Here is an 18,799-nt window from a genome sequence, read left to right as displayed (position 1 = left end):
TCCAAGGGGGATTGGGCCTTCAGGATAAGATCGGACTTGTCTAAAGCAACGTTAGATAGACAGTGGGAATTGGGAAATTTTATGCGTGAGCTTCGTTCTCTTGGGGCTACCGTACAGCTAAGGTTTCCGGCAGCACTCCGGATCATGTGGAAGAACAAAATGTATAACATGAGAGATCCGGGGGAGGTTAGCGCATTTATAGACCAGATTAAGGCGTCACAATAAGATCTAGTGGAAGTATCTCGTCCGATGGGGAGTTCGAATTTAGGATAACAGGATGGTTATCCTACTAGAATCAGGGAGGGTTCCCCAGGGTAGGGGGGTTGGGTTTGGGTGGGAGTTGGGGTTGGTGTTGGTGGAGGGGGTGGAAGGCACTGGGTGTGGGGGTTTGGGTTGGGTTAGGTGGGTTAGGTGGGTTGAAAGGATAAAAATAAGAAAGTCCTCATATGTTGTTTACCTAGGAGGGGGGTGCGCTGTGCTTATGACGTTTTCCTTTTCTCCTGACAGATATGTCTAAGTATGGGAATTTAAGATTGAAATTTCTTTCTTGGAATGTGAATGGTTTAAGAGTGGTAAGCAGGAGGAGGAAGATTTTTGAATATTTAAGATTGGCGGAAGAGGAGATTATCATATTGCAAGAAACTCATCTCCAACAAACAGAGGTTCCATTCTTTTACATTATTTAAGTCTTTTATTTGCAACGTACTCAGAACTGGCAAATCCTAAACTTGTTTTGCTGTATGCGGAGGGGACGAGGTCATAAAAGGGCAGAGTCTGGTGTGGAGGCTGGTCTTTGAGCCCATCACCACTTGGCTATCTATACAGGTGAGGTATGGAGGAGATATCAAGGATTTGCTGACCCATGCAAAATACTACATTTTGCCACATTCAAAAAATCTGGTTACGGACTGCACATAACTTAGTGCTGCCTAAATGAGAATTGTTGCCAGAATGAAAACATGCTAATTCGTTTTTTGCACGGACAAGCTTGCTACTGGAGATCTCACCGTGTTTTACTGTCGGTCTTTACAACATGTTTGTCAGGTTGCTTGGTAATCAGTTTTATTTTTTGCACTCTATTTCAATTACCTCATACATAATTCCGAGTGCGAAATACACCTCAGGGGCATAGCTTGGTCAGTAAGACGAGCAGGTGGGATGCCGTGGGGGCGGCCCAGGTTTCGTTACACCGCTGCAGTAAGAAAATAGTGCTTGTAACATTGGTGACAGTCAGATCTTTACCAAAGAAAGTATATTTCACACACACTTTTGTATGTGCAATTCTAATATCTTTTTGGACGAGCTTGCATGTTAATCAGTTGGCACCACACACCCACACAATTAATGTTCTTTTATTAATCAAGAATGGAGAAAATAGCAGCCCCACATCCATTTCCTAAAGCCCCAGGTACTCCTATTGACTGGGAACAGCGGCTGGAAGTGTTCCGGTCCTATCTCAAAGCCACTGATGGTGAACCGTTCGCCTCCAAAAAGTGAAAACACTTTAGCATACATTTTGGTACTGATAGAAAGGACAAGTAAGGTAAGTCATACAGTACAGTTTGACGACAGAGTAAGTGAATGGAAACTTGCCAAGGGGCGTGGCAAACCACTGAAGATGGCAGCCGCATGACTGGGAGGCTCCCGGGACCGAGTTCCAAAATCTTGCAACAGTCGACTAAACCTATTACGATTTACCACCAGAGGAGCTCCCTATGTGCCTGCTGTATCGGGGGCGAAGAGACAGAACCTTTGGCGCCCCCCGCGGCTCCCTTGCAGGTGAGCTCCCCCGGCTGGGTCTCCTAGAGAGGTGATCACATCTGGGCTCTGCGACCTGGCGACAAACAACGGCAGATTGTGCTGAAAAGTGCGGACCCTGAATGTCCACTTGCAAACCCCGAGTGAGCATATGTGGTGGGTGGCCGAGCGCCATAGGAGATTGCGAGCCGTGGCCTTTTGCCTGGCCGGCGTTGAGTGAGATTCTGAGATGCCACGGATGATCTACGACCCTCTCTCTATGGAGCCCGTCCGATCGGGCGGTGATGGACTGGTCGGGGTCCTGATTTAAGCTGCGCGACTTGGTACAAACAAACTGTGCGGCCCTATTGCAGTGGCTACCGGGTCGGCACTGCACGACTTGTGTGAGGGAGGATGGCGAGGGGACAGCAGAGGGTGCCGCTGACGGCCACATCTCACCTGGAGGACTGAGGCAGGTAAAGAGACCATCACGGACAGCCTGGCGAGGGCGGTCTGAGCAGCCATCCTGTGAGCGCTGATGAGGTGAGGCCACACGCGTTGGACAGAGGAGGTCGGCGCGAGTACAGAAGGGGAGGCTGCTGGCGGGCTGAATATTGATTGAAGGCATGCGGAATGAAAGGAACAATGGCCCTGCACTCGGGCCCCTGTGTGATGTTTCCACGGCATTGCCGACGCGACACAAGGACCCGGCAATTGTTGAGGCCCTACACCACGCCTGCACACGCCCGCCAGGTCCCCTTTACACCTCCCAAATCTCCTGCATCTTACAGAGCCTGCCAGTGAGTGATGCCTCTGCTGGGACTATTGTAAAGTACCATTGCCACTTCTGGCTCCAGCCAGTGAATAACTCTTCCTATCCGGGGAGCTGTTGCTTAATCCATAAGGAATACTGGATAAGTGATACTGGACCTCATGATAGGTGACACTGAAACGTACTGTCGTATCATTTATCTCCCATCCTGTGTCCCAGGGACCGCCATGTGGAAGTGCTAACGGAAGCGCACACTACCTTTCTGCGATACCACCTAGCACTACCACCCTGACAGTACGGATTTCAATCTGTGACCTACAATTCTGTTGCTCCACAATTACCTACTTGACTTTCCACCATAATGGGCTGCAGCAGGGGCAAAACCACAGATTCTAATTCATGTTCAGTCCCAATCTACTACTTCGGAGAGTTCCCCCATGAACAGAGCCTCGCTCACCAACAAGACAAACTAGACATAATCCCGAGTGAAATACAGGAATCCAGAATGGAGGTAGAGCAACAATTAGAAACCATCACTATTCATCTTTGCCTCCTCCGAGAATACCATAAGAAACCAACAGATAGGGTGAAAAATATTGAATCTGCTCTCTACACTCACTCCCTGGCAATCAGAATGAATCACCACCACTGCGCAACTCAAGCCAATGTGCTGCAGGAATGCGCAGAAGACACTGAGGGACGAACGCAGAGGAACAACATCTGAATCATTGGGCTGTCGGAAGGAATCGAGGGCCCTAATGCTACCCACTAAGTGGAAAACTGGCTGAAAACCACAGTGGCACCGACTGGACTCTTCATGGTCAAGAGGGTGAACCACGTCCCTACTGAGAAGCCTCCACCTGTGGCACTGCAGCGCTCCATGGTGGGCTGCATCCTAAATCAAAGTGACCGTGATGTCTTCCTTCGCAGTGCGAGGGAGGCAGCACCTATCCTAGTGGAAAATGCTTGAGTATCATTGTTCCTGACTACACGCTCTTGGTCCAGCACCAAAGAGCATATGTCCAGGCAGTTAAAACACAACTGAGAGCTAGGAGTCTCTCCTTCGCACTAGTGTTGCCAGCTCGACTCAAAGTGATGCCTGACAACAGGAGTCACTTCTTTGACACTCCAGAGGCGGTGTGAGACTGGCTTTTCCCAGACATGCATAGGCCTGGAGAACCACAGTCCCAGCTGCCTATACAGAAACGGCCACCCCAGAGCCAGGGTTGGGAGAACAGAAGAGGACGACCACAGCCCCAACAACATGCCAGGTCCTGGACGGACAGAGGGCGGCGCACGTCTCGGCGACCACTCTCAAGACACCAGGTCGCCCTCCAGTGTTGCTTCATCATCCAACTGTGCTTTCACTTTCGATTCAAAGGGCAACATTGCGCTATTTTCCTCCATCACCCCACAAACAGCCAATGATCTGTACAAGAGGAGACTCTGTGGGTACTGCCAAAGTGGGGGAAGTGAGGTGCGGCTCATGCTGATTGCAGAAAAGGGGGAATCTTACATAGAACGGGTTATCATTAAAGAGATGCAAGTATGGGGAGGCTGTATTTCTGCCCTGTTGGAGAAGCCCTTATTGCACAAGTAATCAGACTGAAACTGGTGCAACAATGAACTGATGATGTACTCCAGTGAGGTGTACCTCGCATTGGGCGGTTTCTCTTCCTCAACCTGAGTTGATTATGTTACAAATTGGATGGATGTTCTCGGCCCTGGAGACCCCCTGGACCTCATAACCTCCTTACCTTACTATCACAATGTCTATACCTGGTGAATCTCATGACCCACGGGCGATTGCACAAACTGTCATGCTGTTTATCCGTTTTTTCTTAAAGGTTTGGTAGAACTAGTCTTGCTCGCTGGACCTAGTAGTGGGGGTTATAAATGTTTATGTTAATCTGACATCGATCCGGTTTTTGTGATCCTCTTTGCTGGCAGATGTGGGACTGCTCACCCCTCCTTTCTGGGAGAAAGGGAAATGTCAGTAGTACGCCACTATAACATACTCTCTTGAAATTATTGGGGTATGGATTCCATACATAAGCAACATATTTGTACACCTACACCGGCCACCAGTGGTATGTCTCCAGAAAACATATTTGACCAATGAGGCCCATAAGCAGTGTAAAAAATGGTGAGGACAGTTATTCCACACCACATATCTGACTTTTGCACGGGAAGCTGCAAAATGGATAAGCTCTAGGGCCCCTTCCTGGCTCAAGATGCCAAAACTGATTAGCACAGCAGATACATCTTAATCCGCAGTACACTAGATGGAGAACCGACAGTGCAGGGAAGCATATATGCCCCGAATACAGAGGAGGATGTATTCCTTACTCACTTATCCACAGGCCTAGCTGAATGGACACATTAGCATAGGATCTTTGGTGGGCACTTCAATACAGTAATTGACATGGAACTTGATCATTCTCACCCCCCATTTCCCGGCACCATTTTGGTGAAACAAGCTAGTGCTTTATAGTGTCGGGTCAGGGCTGGACACCAAGGGATGTCTGAGGGAGCTACAATATGGATATGAGCTAATACTCATTTTATCTCCCTCCCCCCTCCACATGCACTACATATACGACTAGGACGAATACTGTGCACCGCACCCCTCTAAACTCATTTTACACATGGGAAAACCTTATCGGACCACAACTCACTGGAAATCACGCTAGCATGGGATAGAGTGTAGACATCTGTGCCCACGTGGAGGTTACACCCGGGACTATTAGAAGATGGTGCATTTCAGGAAATGCTAGCCACAACAACCAATACTTATTTTGCAGAAAACAATAACACGGCTCCCTCCCCGCTGGTGGAGTGGGAGGCATCAAAAGTGGTTATAAGGGGGGCATCTATGGGATCACTAGTGGGTGCCCGACAGACGGTCCTCTGCAAGTTGGTTTGTGTTGAGGACGGACTGGGCTCGCTGGAGTGGGAGGCAGCAGGAGATGCCTTGAGCTCTGTGGATTTGAAGAAAGCCAGAGTGGATTACGCAGAGCTTCTGTAACGGCTGCACATGCTGGACTACACGTCGTATATGCATAAAACACATATCGAGGCAGACAAATCTGGAAGGCTTCTGACCCAAATGATAGAAGAGATAACGCTGCCCACACTGGTCCTTCATATTATTAGCCCCCTCTCCCCCCTCCAGGCAATTAATAGCAACACACAGCTCAAAATTAATACAGCATTCCATGATTTGTATGTGGGCCTTTATTCCGCTCCTCTCCCAACGGGTCCTGAAGCAACTCAGGAGTGCTTACTGAAACTGACCCTCCTGCAACCACAGCCTATTGACAGAGCCATCCTAGACATCCCATCAACGACAGGCAAATCTGAGAAGCCAGGGAAAAACTCAGCATGTAATAAGACCACATGGGCAGATGGCCTCCAGGTCAAGTTTTATACCACATATTAACAGGCTGGTCCCACAATTGGATAAACTAAATAAGTCCTCTTTAGAGGAGGGCATACTACCCCCTACAACTAGACAGGCATTGGTGACCTCAATACTGAAACCTGGTAAGGTCCTGACAGACATGGTCTCTTATAGGTTGCTGTTGTGATGGATCATCGAATGTAAAATTTGGATCAAGTTTATAGTACACCAGCTCCTTCCATTGTTGCCCAAACTCTTCCATATAGACCAGTGTGGATTTGTTCCTCATCTGCACACTTCCCTCAACATTTATAGGCTGTACCACACAATGGATTCCGCCTGCGACCATTATCCCTGGGCTGGTTGCCCTTCATTAGATCTCTGCCAGGCTTTTGACATGCTAGGGCGGGATTACTTGCTCACAGTGCTTTGTAGATTGGGGATTCCCCCTATCTACATGTGATGGATTCGGCTATTGTACACCTCTCCCACATTTCATGGTATAAGACAAGGCTGTCCCCGTCTCCATTAATATTTGCATTAGCTTTGTAACCATTGCCACAGCGCATTAGGCAAAAGGCAGAAAACTGGGAGATGCCAACAGGGGCTGCCATGCAAGCCATTTTACTATATGCTGATGATATAATACTGAACATGAGGGATCTTCGACTCGATTTCACCAGGGTAGCTCAGATATTCTGATTTTGCATCCCTCTCAGGCCTACTTGTTAATGTTAATAACTCATATGCCTTTTCATTTGAGGGAACGTACACAGACGCAACCTTGTCTTTTGGAGAGGTGGTGATACCAGTAGCACACAACACGTTTCGCTATCTGGGGATACAAGTCTGTAGAACACCACCAGACCTAATAAAGGAAAATTTACAGAAATCAATTGCATCCCTCTGATCAAAAATGCACTTTAAGATTACACTGTCAGTGGCAGGTCGATTGGCACTTGCCCAGATAGTGATGCCGAGCCTCCATTACTATTTTGAGAACTTGCCAGCATTAATTCCAACTCGTTTTTTCAGTCTTTAAATACACTCCTGATAGAACTGGTGTGGGGTACTGGCAGACGACGAGTCAGTCTTGCCAAATTACGGCTGCCCTCTGATAAGGAAGGGATGCGTGCCCTGGACTTCAAGGCCTACTCCCTCCTTAGGTCAAATGCAGTGGCATTGCTACTGGTTGGCAGGGCACAACCTCTAGGAGATAGGCTACACAAAGAAGATGCTGACGCAGGGGAGGCTCCACAGCGTGATTTTCCCTGGCTCTCGCGCACCTTCTGTGGCCCCTTTGCTGCTGTGGGTCACCCTGGCCTATTGGAAGCTTGATATGAGGTACACTGCATCAACAACACCGTATTCCCCGAATATACCCCTACTACAGCCTAACACAAATTCTGGTTTTCTCACTGGTACTAGGTTGCGTCCTTGGGAGCAGGGGGGAGTCACAACAATTGGAGTGTTATTTGGCGACAACATCCTTTTGTGCCACGCAGATCTTGTCAAAGCTCAGAATGTACAAGAGGTCTTGTTTTTGACACACACGAGTACTGTAAGATATATTTAACAACAGTGGACTCCTGATGGTTCAGAACGCCCCCACTCAAATATGTACAAGCAATACAAACTATGGGTCATGGAAAACATTTGATCCACTGGCTGTATAAACGACTCCGGGCACACTTAATGGTTTTATTAACACCCTTGCCTACTAAATGGGAAAATAATCTGGGCCATGAACTCTGGGACAAGGAATGGGCTTTTCTGCTTGAATATCATAAGAAATGGTCTTGGAACTCCCGATTTAAATGTATTCAGTATTCAATACTTATCTGAGCTTATCTCACACCACACAAGCTCAACGCAATGTATCCTGCGGTGCCCTCAGCATCCCCTCGTTGCCATGCTGATGACGCAGATCTAATACATATGTTGTGGTCTTGCCCTGCGTTGTCCCCTTATTTAGCGCGGATCCGGTCAACACTGACAGTTGTCACTAGGAGGGATATATGGCACACTTGTGATGCTTGCATCTTGGGGCTGATACCTCGACTCCGAGGAGCTAGGGTAATGTCAAGCTTCATGGATTTGTCGCTGCTGCTGGCCAAACACCTCAAACAGGCAGTGGAAGTCTGCAGTGTTACCTACTAGTAGACTATGGAGGGAGGAGGAAGACAGGTGGGGGTTGGCAGAGAGTACAGCTCTACGCAGAGAGGAGTATATGGGGCTACAGAAAAAGCACATAGCGATATAGTGGGATGCCTTGCTAGAGTCCTATAAAGCCCAAGATGAGGACGGTGATCGATAATAGGTTGAATTTGATTATTAATTAGGGAAAAGTCTTATTTCCACTGTGATATCATACTCATACCCCTCCAATGTTACCCTGTTCGCTGGAATTATGCAGCCGGAGTGGCTGATACTCTGTTTGATGTTGTGAAGGATCAATTTATGTCTTTAAATCTCCACAGGTGAGAAAAATCTGTATTTTGAAGCTACTGTATAACTGAAAATCAATAAGAAACATTTATTTAAAAAAATGTAAAGTTGCCCAATGTCCCAAAATGGCTGCCAAGTCTTCATTCAGTGTGACTTTCTGTAGGAAGTGGATCTTTCTGAAAACACTCCCTCGCATTTTAAAAAGCTGTGAAATCAATACAATCGAATGGAAACTTGCCCAAAGTCCCAAAATGGCTGCTGAAATAGTTGTATATCATGCTTTCAACAGGTAGGGGGGCTTGTTAAGGAGGTCTTGCACTTTCTCAAGGAAGTATGATGGCCACCAAAGTTACTACGCATACACGCGATGCATGGTCATGAGCATAATGTGCAAAATGTAATATTGGTCACACCTACTCAAGCTGTGGAATGTCCTCACTCTGCACAAACACTGATGGTGGAGATTCAGTGTTTTATGCTGACCCAGGAACACCTCCAAATCTCGGGGACAAACACATACAGCATGACTGAAAATGACAGACAAAGAGAGCAATGCAGTCTGAAAGCAGCACACTCGCCAAATGCAGGAATGACCAGGGACCATGCGGAAATGTCACCACAAAAAGGAAGACACTCAGCATGGTAAGTTGCAGTAGTTTATTCTTCTGCAACAGTCTGCCGCAAGGTCCAGGCAGCAACTGTCACTGCTGGTGCCCTGACGCCACCCGTAAGGTTCTAACTCCAAGTTTCCAAACCCAAGCCTAACCCAATAGCCCTCTATTGGTGATGCTCAGGACAATGTAGACTCGCCCTTCTTGAGTGATGGAGTACCTGAAAGTCTCTCTCACTTGACTGGGTTGGCCTCAAGGCTACTGGGCTGTCTTCGTTCCGTAAGATGCCTTGACAATGACCTCCATAATCTCATCATCATTCCCTGAACCAGGTCAGACCTTGTGACCCATGCAGTCCAGTGCCTCACACAGGTAGATCTTCCTTTTGTCCCAAGTCAAGCTGCAAGACTATTCTGCAAGCTTCTCAGGCTTAGGTCCAGTCTTGAAGAAGAATAGCAAGTGCACTGAGGTTCCACTCTTAGCTCTTGTTTTCTTCTCACCTGCACTGATGTGTAAGCCTTCATGGTGTCATGTCAATAATCTAAATAAACTACTGGCAGGGAGGTCAGTACACCGTACTCTGGGGGCCACAGCCAATCAGAGGAGCTAAACCTTTGAAAAGTCGCAAGGCTTCTTCAATCTAGGTGAAGACATGTAACCATTGCTGAAACCATGTTAGCAGGCTTTCTACCCTTATGTCCATTAGGAGACCAGTTTAGGCTGGATCAGGTAGGGATGCCTATGTCCCAGTCTCGAGAACCATTTCACAGTAACAAAGAAAGGGGTGAGCTGGTGGGTTTTACTCAAGCATGCGAAATCAGTTATAATACAAAGCATCTGGGCTGGCCACATCCCTCACCAGGTGGTTTCAGGGATGGGCACAGGAGAGTGTGTATGTGCAGACTGAAATGTCCAAGATGGACACTTATAAGCCAACACGAAAGATCTTACTCAGCACACCTGCAGAGTTCAAAGGTCGGTCTCCAGCACTCACCAGCCTGGGTCCTCACACAAACACTCCCCTACAAATACCACACAAGTTAAAGGCATCTTTCTTACATGTTAACACAAGTTATGGGTGGAGCGCTTGTAAAGTTCTCAGCCACTGGCAATCATTCGAGCTGTATTTCAGCCGTACTTCATTTTGCCCCGCATGGCACTACAAACCAACAGTATGCATAAGTTGGCTGGTGCAACTGTACAGCTCACGGAGGAGGAAACACTAAGATGTACAGAAAGTGCAGAGCTGCACATCTTCACAAACCCATTCTGCAGACTTTAATGGTGCATAGCAGCGTACTCAAAGATCATGAATTGACATAAAGCTTAAAATACCATGGTACTTTAATGTAATGTATGGTCCTGACATGAAGACATTGCATGGGTGCAAGGGTGGGGTGATTACAGCCAGGTGAACAATGCAAAAGCAAGCCCTGTCGCAGTGAGGAGAGCAAAATCAACTGGAAAATAACAGAGCAAAAACAAATCAGCAATTTAAATGCTGACCCGTTTCATGGGGAAGGAGGATTGTCGGGGGTAGAACAGTAACACAGAAGGGTGAAAAAGACAAGGAACTATACCCCTTATGATGGTTTCAGACCACGCCAATGGGTAAGGGATTCATCTTTGTCCGTTCTCTACCAAAAAATGCAGACAGAAATTCTGGAAAGGACACTTTTATGATTCACTGTACCTGGCACCTCTGGCGCTCTGAGGAGTTTGACCATGTATTCATCTTTGAAACCAGATTCCAGCACACAACCGAGGAGCATTGCACATGAACGCCAATAAGCCTACAGAGAAAGAATCATCACCATTGTCACTGCATATCCTTTAAAACACAAACCTGCTTACATTTATTGAGGCAAAGAACAGAGGTAAATGAGGTGATGGACAAGAAGAAGCAACATTAAAAGAGGTTGAACAGCAAACTGGACCCCTGATAAACCAAAGAAAACACTGAGGAGCTGATCAAAAAAGTAAGTCTGCATGTGTAGATCAACTCATGTGTAGATCTACATCTAGGTGTAAATCTCTACTTATTTGCTATTTATCATTTCCGAGAGGGGATTTAAACTTAGGTGTAGACTTGAGAATGAAGGAGGGAGGCTCCTACAAATGAATTAACAAGTGTAAAGTTAATATTATTAACTTTCCACCTGTTTATAGATATCACCACCACCAGGACAGAGCTCTCTTTATAGAAAAAGTACACATAAATGTAATAACGTTTATTATAAAAAAAGAAAAAAAAGAAATTAACACATTCTAATGTCCAACTTTGTGCATTACCCCACGTATAAATCATAAGGCCTACTGGTTACTCCCTATGACAATGGCCATGTTTTTATGAGTGGTTGGGGTTTTGCGGTGAGGAACATGCTATAGGAACCATCCTAAGTGCACATACATTCAGTGATGAAAAACTACAGACAATTATATAAATGTTTGCCATTATTCCGACAGATATAATAGACCCTCCTAAGCATAGGAATGTCAGATGTTAGTCTCAATGTAACTTCAGGATGACGTATGAAAAATTGGCCTCCTCCTATAGAATATTTCATTAGCACAGACAAGTGTCCCTAGCCTAGGTTAAGTAACCTTGGAAGCTTGCATGAGAGGACATTCCTTAAATTGCATGTGGTATGTGTGAAGTAAGTCTAAGTATTCAAGAAAATTAGTCCTAAGAAAGAGGCTCAGGTGCTTCTGGTGCAGTTTAGGTGTGTAAAAAGTCTTCATTTAATTTGCTCTACTGGGGAAGTACATGCTATAACTCTTTCTCCCATAGCCTCCAGGTGAGATAACACCTTGGCTACTAGTTCAGTACCACAGTGTGTTAATGTCAAAGTAGTGTCCTCCGCTATTAAAGTCATACACAATGTATTTGTTTATACATGGTATGCAAAAATCATATATTTAAATGCATTACTGCTGCAAAGGCATTATTGTTAGTTCCAAGCCCAAATTGCGTAACCAAAACTGAAATTCAAAGACAGAAATCTTTAAATATGTTTGCAAAATGTAACAATTTGTAGTTATGCACCTTGATTATATATATATATTTTTTTACAGTAGGTGCTTCTTCATCTACCAGAGTAATCTTACTTCTAAAATCATTCCCTAAAATACAATTTGCCCCATTTGTACAGCTGGCAACTTGACAGTAGGCAAGGGCTATTCTGAGATTAAAAGAGGCACGTCTGTGGTATTTTTAGATGTGGATGGATACTGCAGATGTTGCCAAACATGATATAATACCCCCTTAAAGAGCTTGCAGGAATACTACAGGGAGGGTTTTTGGCTCCAACCACATGTTGGGAGCCAAGAGGACATGTTTTGGTTGGGAAGACGTTGTGTGCGTCCACAAAAGAGTGCCTGCCCTCCATAAAGTTGTGATTATTATATTGTGTTTATCTAGCTGCCTGACCCAGCAGCAGTATCTCTTCCCAAAGAAGGCTCTCCAAGAGGTATAAGGTATCAAGCTTACAATGGTATGGAGCATGGCGTTTTAGCGGATAGATAAGTCCCTGCAATGCTGATAAAGTCACTTTAATAAGGACATCATTTATGTTTTTTCCCCTCTAGCAGCAGCACAGATGGTGGAAACCAGGCTTGAGGAACGTATTGCTATTTTCAAGTTCCTGCAACCCTCCCTTCCATTATAAACTTCAGACCGCAGTTGTGTCTCTTAAAGCAGCATGGGATTTCCTGTGCTCTAATCTGCATGCATTTTACATAATTTAGGGCCATATGTTTGTACAATGCATTCAGTAAAAGTGGTTGCAATTTTTGCTGCGACATTTACTGAATGCATTGTTTTTTTTATGTTCAAACATGGTGGTTTGAACAATTCCAGATCGAAGGTGATCGCAATTTGACCTATCTCATTAATATGCATGAGTTAGGTTGTATATTGCAATCCACTACAAATCACTGCCATCATAGTAATAGTGGTCTGCTGGGGTCAGCAAACCATCATGTCTGATTACTTTTAAACAACAACAAAGCATTTTTTTATTTATTTTTTTAATGCAGCCTGTTTTTCACCCTTTTAGAAAGAGAAAATGTAGTCTCAAAACCTTTTTTTTTTTTTTTTACGAGTAAGCAGCGGTCCTAGGAACCAATGCCTACTACAAAAAAATGTTTTTTACTACCCTGATCTTCTTGTTTGCGAATGGGTTAGGTTATCTACACCTCAAAGGAGGTGCTAACTATCAAATATTTGACTCCAATTCTGGTCGCTAACCACTGATACATACCATAAGAAATCGTAAATTGGAAGGGACACCCTGAACACCCAACTTTCAATTTGCAATTTGATATGCAGCCACAAACCTATTTTGCGATTCGTTAATGACTTACTGAATAGCAATTTGGGTTTTGAACATACCCAAAAGCTATTTTGCTGTCACAAAAGGTCAAACTTTTCAGATTAGAGCCTTTGCGACTACAAAATAACTTTGACAGTAAGGCTCTTATTTCTTTTTATTTCTTACATGGCCCTTTTTGCTAAACCTCACATCTACTCCCCTCCCTCACTCGTGTTTCATGTTTATACCAATTGCTCAAGTTATTTTTTGATTTTTAGTGAAAGATTTAGAGGCAGGCTTTGCACCAGGTCTTCCGACAACTGCTTTGTGGGAAACAGTAACATCCAATCATAACATGTTTAACCAGCTGGATGCAATGTTTGTCAATAGCTCCCAAATTCAGGAGTTTGTGCATTTGTCCTGCAGTGGGGGTCTGTTGCTCGGAGCTAGGTTCTGTAAAGGTAAGCGCAGTGGCAGAGTCAAAGTGCACACTTCTGTCTTGTAGCGCAAGTCCTCTGTGTCCAGCGCCTAGAAATGCACCTTCTATTTGAGGCGCTCACTGAGGGGCATTTTTAAGCCAATACTGTATGCTATGTGTGCATGCTCCAGTGTGCACTATTATGTACTGCTTTTTGAATCTTCTATGTACGTTTGTGTTTTAGGTGGTGTATTGTTTATTTGGGCCATAATCTGCATCACCTTTCTATAGATAATTCAAATGTCTTTGGCAGCCACCATAAGGTTGTGACTTTCACTGGCGTATTGATGCAGATCACAAAATAACAGTGCAATCCTGGATAGTTCATGAAACCTTGAAATGCAGCTAAATGTGTAAGGAGAAAATGTCTTTAAAAACCAGGAACCACTTTTAAGCATCAGAGAATGGATGCATGCTCAACCAAATTGGGACAAGAATATGTAGGGCAAGACAGGGCCAATGTTTGCCCTACCCATGTTAGTTCTTCTAAAGACGCCATAAAGCATAATCAAATGCAGTGCTTAAAAAATTAACATAAACACGACGTAATAATGCAACTCAGTCATTAAAATTAGTAATGGCTATTTATTTCAATGTCCCATTACACAGAACAGCCTTGTGCATTATTTGTTCAGAGGTGCTGTGAAATAGCACATATTCTGCACTATGTATCTAGTCGGTCTGTTTAAATGGTACAAGTTGGGCTGTATTGTTTTCCAAATGTCCTACTGAAAAGAGTATTTTCTAAATTAGTTGTGCTTTGGGCCAAATACTAAATATGCATTAGCTGGTGCTATTACAGCCCGTTGTCAAGGGCTATACTGGTTGTTAAAGGCACTGAACCCGAGTTATAACCCCAAGGCAGAGGGGCTTAAGGCTATTAGAACATTATACCCACTAGGGGTAGAATGTTCTAAATTAAGAAGGGACAACGAGAAAGACAAACATTGGAAGTCTAATTATCTTTATGTTCTGTTAATGAGAAAAATAATCACCTCTAATATTTGATGTGTTCCATTAAATAGCACAGACTCATCCCTAGTTATCTGCACTGCTTATCCAAGTAAAAATTTATTTTTCATTTCCCATAATTCTATTATTACAAACTATAAATAATGGGTTGTACTATTACCCAGTATAATGGCACTTATTGTTAAAGGAAACAGAGATCATTTATTATCACCGTGTACATAATAGCAGAACAGCAATGTAACTACAAGCGAAGTGGCGGAAAAACACTTTTTTCCCCCCAAAAGAAATATTGCAGCAGCTCCAGGGAAAAATGCAATTACCAAATATGTCTGATTGCACTTAAATTATAATTGCCTAATATTTCAGATTGAACATATAGGCCAGGGGGGCCACTGCTCTGCCCATGCCAAGTACACCCTATCTCCAGCATGCTACCACCATGAAACTTCTGGCGGAGAAGGGGGATTAGGACCGCCAGGCCAACGTTAAATCGCAATCTGGCAGTGCTGGTGCTCCAAACGCGGTGCTACCGCCGCAGTCATAATATGATGATCGGAGACGGTCCGCCTGCCACCGTGACCCACCAGGGTTGAAATGAGGCCCATAATCTCTTTTCATTTCTCGTCTCCCTTTTACGACTAGAGCAAAAAAAAAAAATCTAATTGAACATTGCATTTGATTTGTAAGTATATGAAAATTATATTTGTTACACAATTGTTTGGCATGGTGCAGTCTTGTCAGGTAGCCCAATATGCATATGCTTCTATAACCTGACCCTGATGTGTTTGTTGTTCACACGGTGGCAAAAGCATATTCATTTTACAGAGGGAGAGACAAACGATTAAGTTGTTAGTCGTGGCTTCAGAAATCGCATGTTCTAATCTTTACATGCCCACATAGTATGAACCTGGGCAAATGACACTCAATTCTGTCTCCCACAGTCCTGGTCATGAATGTTGCTAAAAGCATAAATGCTCCAGAACAGGCGCGCTGCATGCTTCTAACAGATGGTGCTAGCTTAAAAATAGCAAACGCCACTCAGTTACACTAAAACGGATGCACCTGCCTGCATTTTATTACTCATCTCTTCTATTCAGTATGGTTTAAAATACTTGCATACAAACTGACAACCACAAAGGTCTCATATGCGCACAGTGTAAGCAACATTTTCAGTCCTATGAGCTTCTTTGTGGGGGCCGGGGTCCATTGGTTCGAGTCCCATCTCCCAGCTGACGGCTGCTTTAATCTACGGCATGTGATGTTTAAAAGCAGCCCCTGTGGCTTTAATCCCTATTTCTTGACATTGACAAATCCACATACTCCAGAAGAGAGTGTAAAACTATTATTATGTTATTCCTGCATATATTTCAAGGATAAAAGAACCAGCACTACAGGTTCTGAGGAAAGACTAACCAGGCAACAATTTATTGATAAAACACAAGAAACACAACTGCTTCTTTTCTTGGTTTTATGTTGGGCCTCATTTTAATCTTGTGAAATACATTTCTCCTACATTTAGACCGCTTGCTGTAATAAAAGTGGAGAGCCCTTTATTCTACCTACACCATCTATACTTAATTATCTGATCCTCTCGGCTCAATGGAGCATGGATTTCTAGCGTATCACAGGCCTACCTTGTTTTTTTCGCCTTGTTCTATTCTCAACTTGATTGGGTTAAATTGAAGAGTCCTGCTTTTTTTCGCACAGACTTGATGCAGCAGTCTGAAACGAGTCTGGGGATGAAATGGTAATTTATTTTTTCACTTTACCATAAAGTTGCACAAAAAGGCAACTATTTAGAAGGGAACAGAGGCCAACATTCTTTCCAAGTGCAGCCTCAGCCTTCTCTGTGCACAATGAGGGGTGTTTAAGTGTTAAGTGAGCTACGTGTGAGTGCACAGTGAGAAATGTCGGAGTGCAGGGCGAGCAGTGTGTGAGTATGTATGGTGAGCAGTGATTGAGCATTTAGAGAGTACCAGCTGTGAGTGTGTGCAGGGTGAGTGGTGGGTAAGCAATCAGCATGAGAGGTGTTACTGTTGAGAGTGCAAGCTGAGAAGTATGTGAGCGGTGTGACTGCAGGTAAAAATTGTGTGAATGTATGATCAGTGGTATGCGAATGAAGGGTGCGATGTTTGAGATTATGTAGGATTAGCAGTGTGTGAATAGAAGGTGAGCAGTGCGTGTGCAGTGTGAGCAGTCTGTGCATGGAGGGTGAGAGATGTAGGATGTGCAGGCTAAGGTTTATAAGTGAAGCGGTGAGGGAGAGATTTGTTTTAGTGGTATGTGAGTGTTCAGTGAGAGGCAGGTGAACGGATGAGCAGTGGATGGGTGCAGGACATGCAGTGTAGTGATGCAGGGTATGTGATGTGTGATTGCATGATAAATTCAGCATATTTAGTGGTTGAGAGGGTAGAAGGGCAGGATGCAAGGTGTACCCATATGAATTAAGAGTGAGCGTCAGTCTTTTATGAGTCCGGTCCTGGGTGCAGCACATTAAAGCCAAACCTAGTGGCATTGCCAATGCTTGCTTTCGTCTGCCCAGAGACAATAACAGAGACCTTATTCTGTACGTGTGAAAAACGGCTGTAAAGGTTTTTTGCTGGTGATGATCAAACAGAAACAGCAATAAATATTTCTTAATGAACACTCATTTGCAGCTCTTTCCCCTCCACCACATAGCTGACCTGATAGCGGGAGTCCCCAGGAGCTCAGCCCATTCTCTAAAAAACACAGCAAAAGACGCATTTCCCGAGCAGGATTAACAACTAGCTACATTCTCAAATTGCAACATATACAAGATTGGCAATTAAGAAAAAAAACTAATATACAGAATGACGGTCTCACAGCATGGTAGTCTTTGGCCTGGAGTACCTAGAACAGAGGCACACAGAGGTGTGAACCTTCTGTGCTGTGATATTAAGAGCCATAAAACTGTAATCAGGAAAAGAAGACACAAAAGGCTGGCCCAATCTAAAGGACCCTTCACACTCTGAACAATGGAGATTGCAGTCCCATCATTCTCCCCCACCATCTACCAAGTGCAGGAGCTACAGGAACACTTATCAGCAGGCACTCTCAGAAAAAGTACCTAATCAAATTGGGCGCTGTACTCCTTCAGGAATGTCTGCAGTACACTTGCACTTTCTGGGAAAACAGTTTTGCGCCCTTCTTGTGCACATGGGTAGGCCACTGGCTTCCAAAATGAAACCGATGGGCTTCCATTACTCTGCTTCACTTACACAAACAATGCATATACCGCACTGGCTAAATACACAAGCATGCACAATATACATTTGGGATGTTCTCTCTAGGTAACTGTCATGTCTATGGTTGCATTGCTGTGCCACAGAAACTACAGAGAATTTGATTAGATAACAAAATAAGGTATATATCTGACTGAGCACTAGCAAAATGCTGTCAGTCGGTGTCCAATAACTCCTTTTTAGTGAGTGAGGGAAGCAACCTTTTATGCACAATAGTGAGGTAACATCATTAAATAAGACTTACTTTTTTCTGAGCCCCCTACCTTTATGCAAAGTACAGACCCTGTATCACAGTTGGGATACTCCAATCTATGTTTAAAAGGGTTGCCTAGGCTTGGCACACATCATGCCCTTGTTCTTAATTCTGTAGACACTGACTTGCATGTTTAAACTGTCTGCCAAAGAAATACAGCTTTATACATAATGTTGTTTCTTTCTGCAGATTATTTCCCCAAATTGCTTGTTATTTGAGAGCCTTCTTCCACTACATTCTTAAAACCCTGAAAAACTGATCTTGCCTTATCTCCAATCTTATTTTTCTCCTTTCTTTCTTCAGAGCAACGCTCTCCTTCTCTTCCATCCTCCCCATGCCTTTTATTTCTGAGTATAGCCACCTCTCATTCTCATCCCTGCCTGCCTTAACCTCTCTCGTAATTCTGCCAGTGGTTCACACCTCATTTTATATATCACAACCTCTTTTTTTTTTTTTTTTTTTACTTTATCCCTGCAACTCAATACCCAACATCTGCCAGCCTACTTATATCATCAACCAATTGCACGAAACCCCTGCCCCACCATTAAT

General features: G+C 44.3%; 1 protein-coding gene across 1 annotated transcript in view; it reads right to left on the bottom strand.

Moving 5' to 3' along the window:
- The window catches only part of MRPL39 (mitochondrial ribosomal protein L39), a 130,397-nt gene that overhangs the window by 80,569 nt on the left and 31,029 nt on the right, over window positions 1-18,799 (bottom strand). Inside the window, exon 4 of the mRNA XM_069204091.1 lies at window positions 10,665-10,764. Coding sequence (XP_069060192.1) covers window positions 10,665-10,764 — 100 coding nt within the window. The remainder of the gene's footprint in view (window positions 1-10,664; window positions 10,765-18,799) is intronic.

This window comes from Pleurodeles waltl, chromosome 8 (genome assembly GCF_031143425.1).
Source record: "Pleurodeles waltl isolate 20211129_DDA chromosome 8, aPleWal1.hap1.20221129, whole genome shotgun sequence".
Lineage (NCBI taxonomy): Eukaryota > Metazoa > Chordata > Amphibia > Caudata > Salamandridae > Pleurodeles > Pleurodeles waltl.
This window is presented reverse-complemented; position numbering and strand designations above follow the sequence as displayed.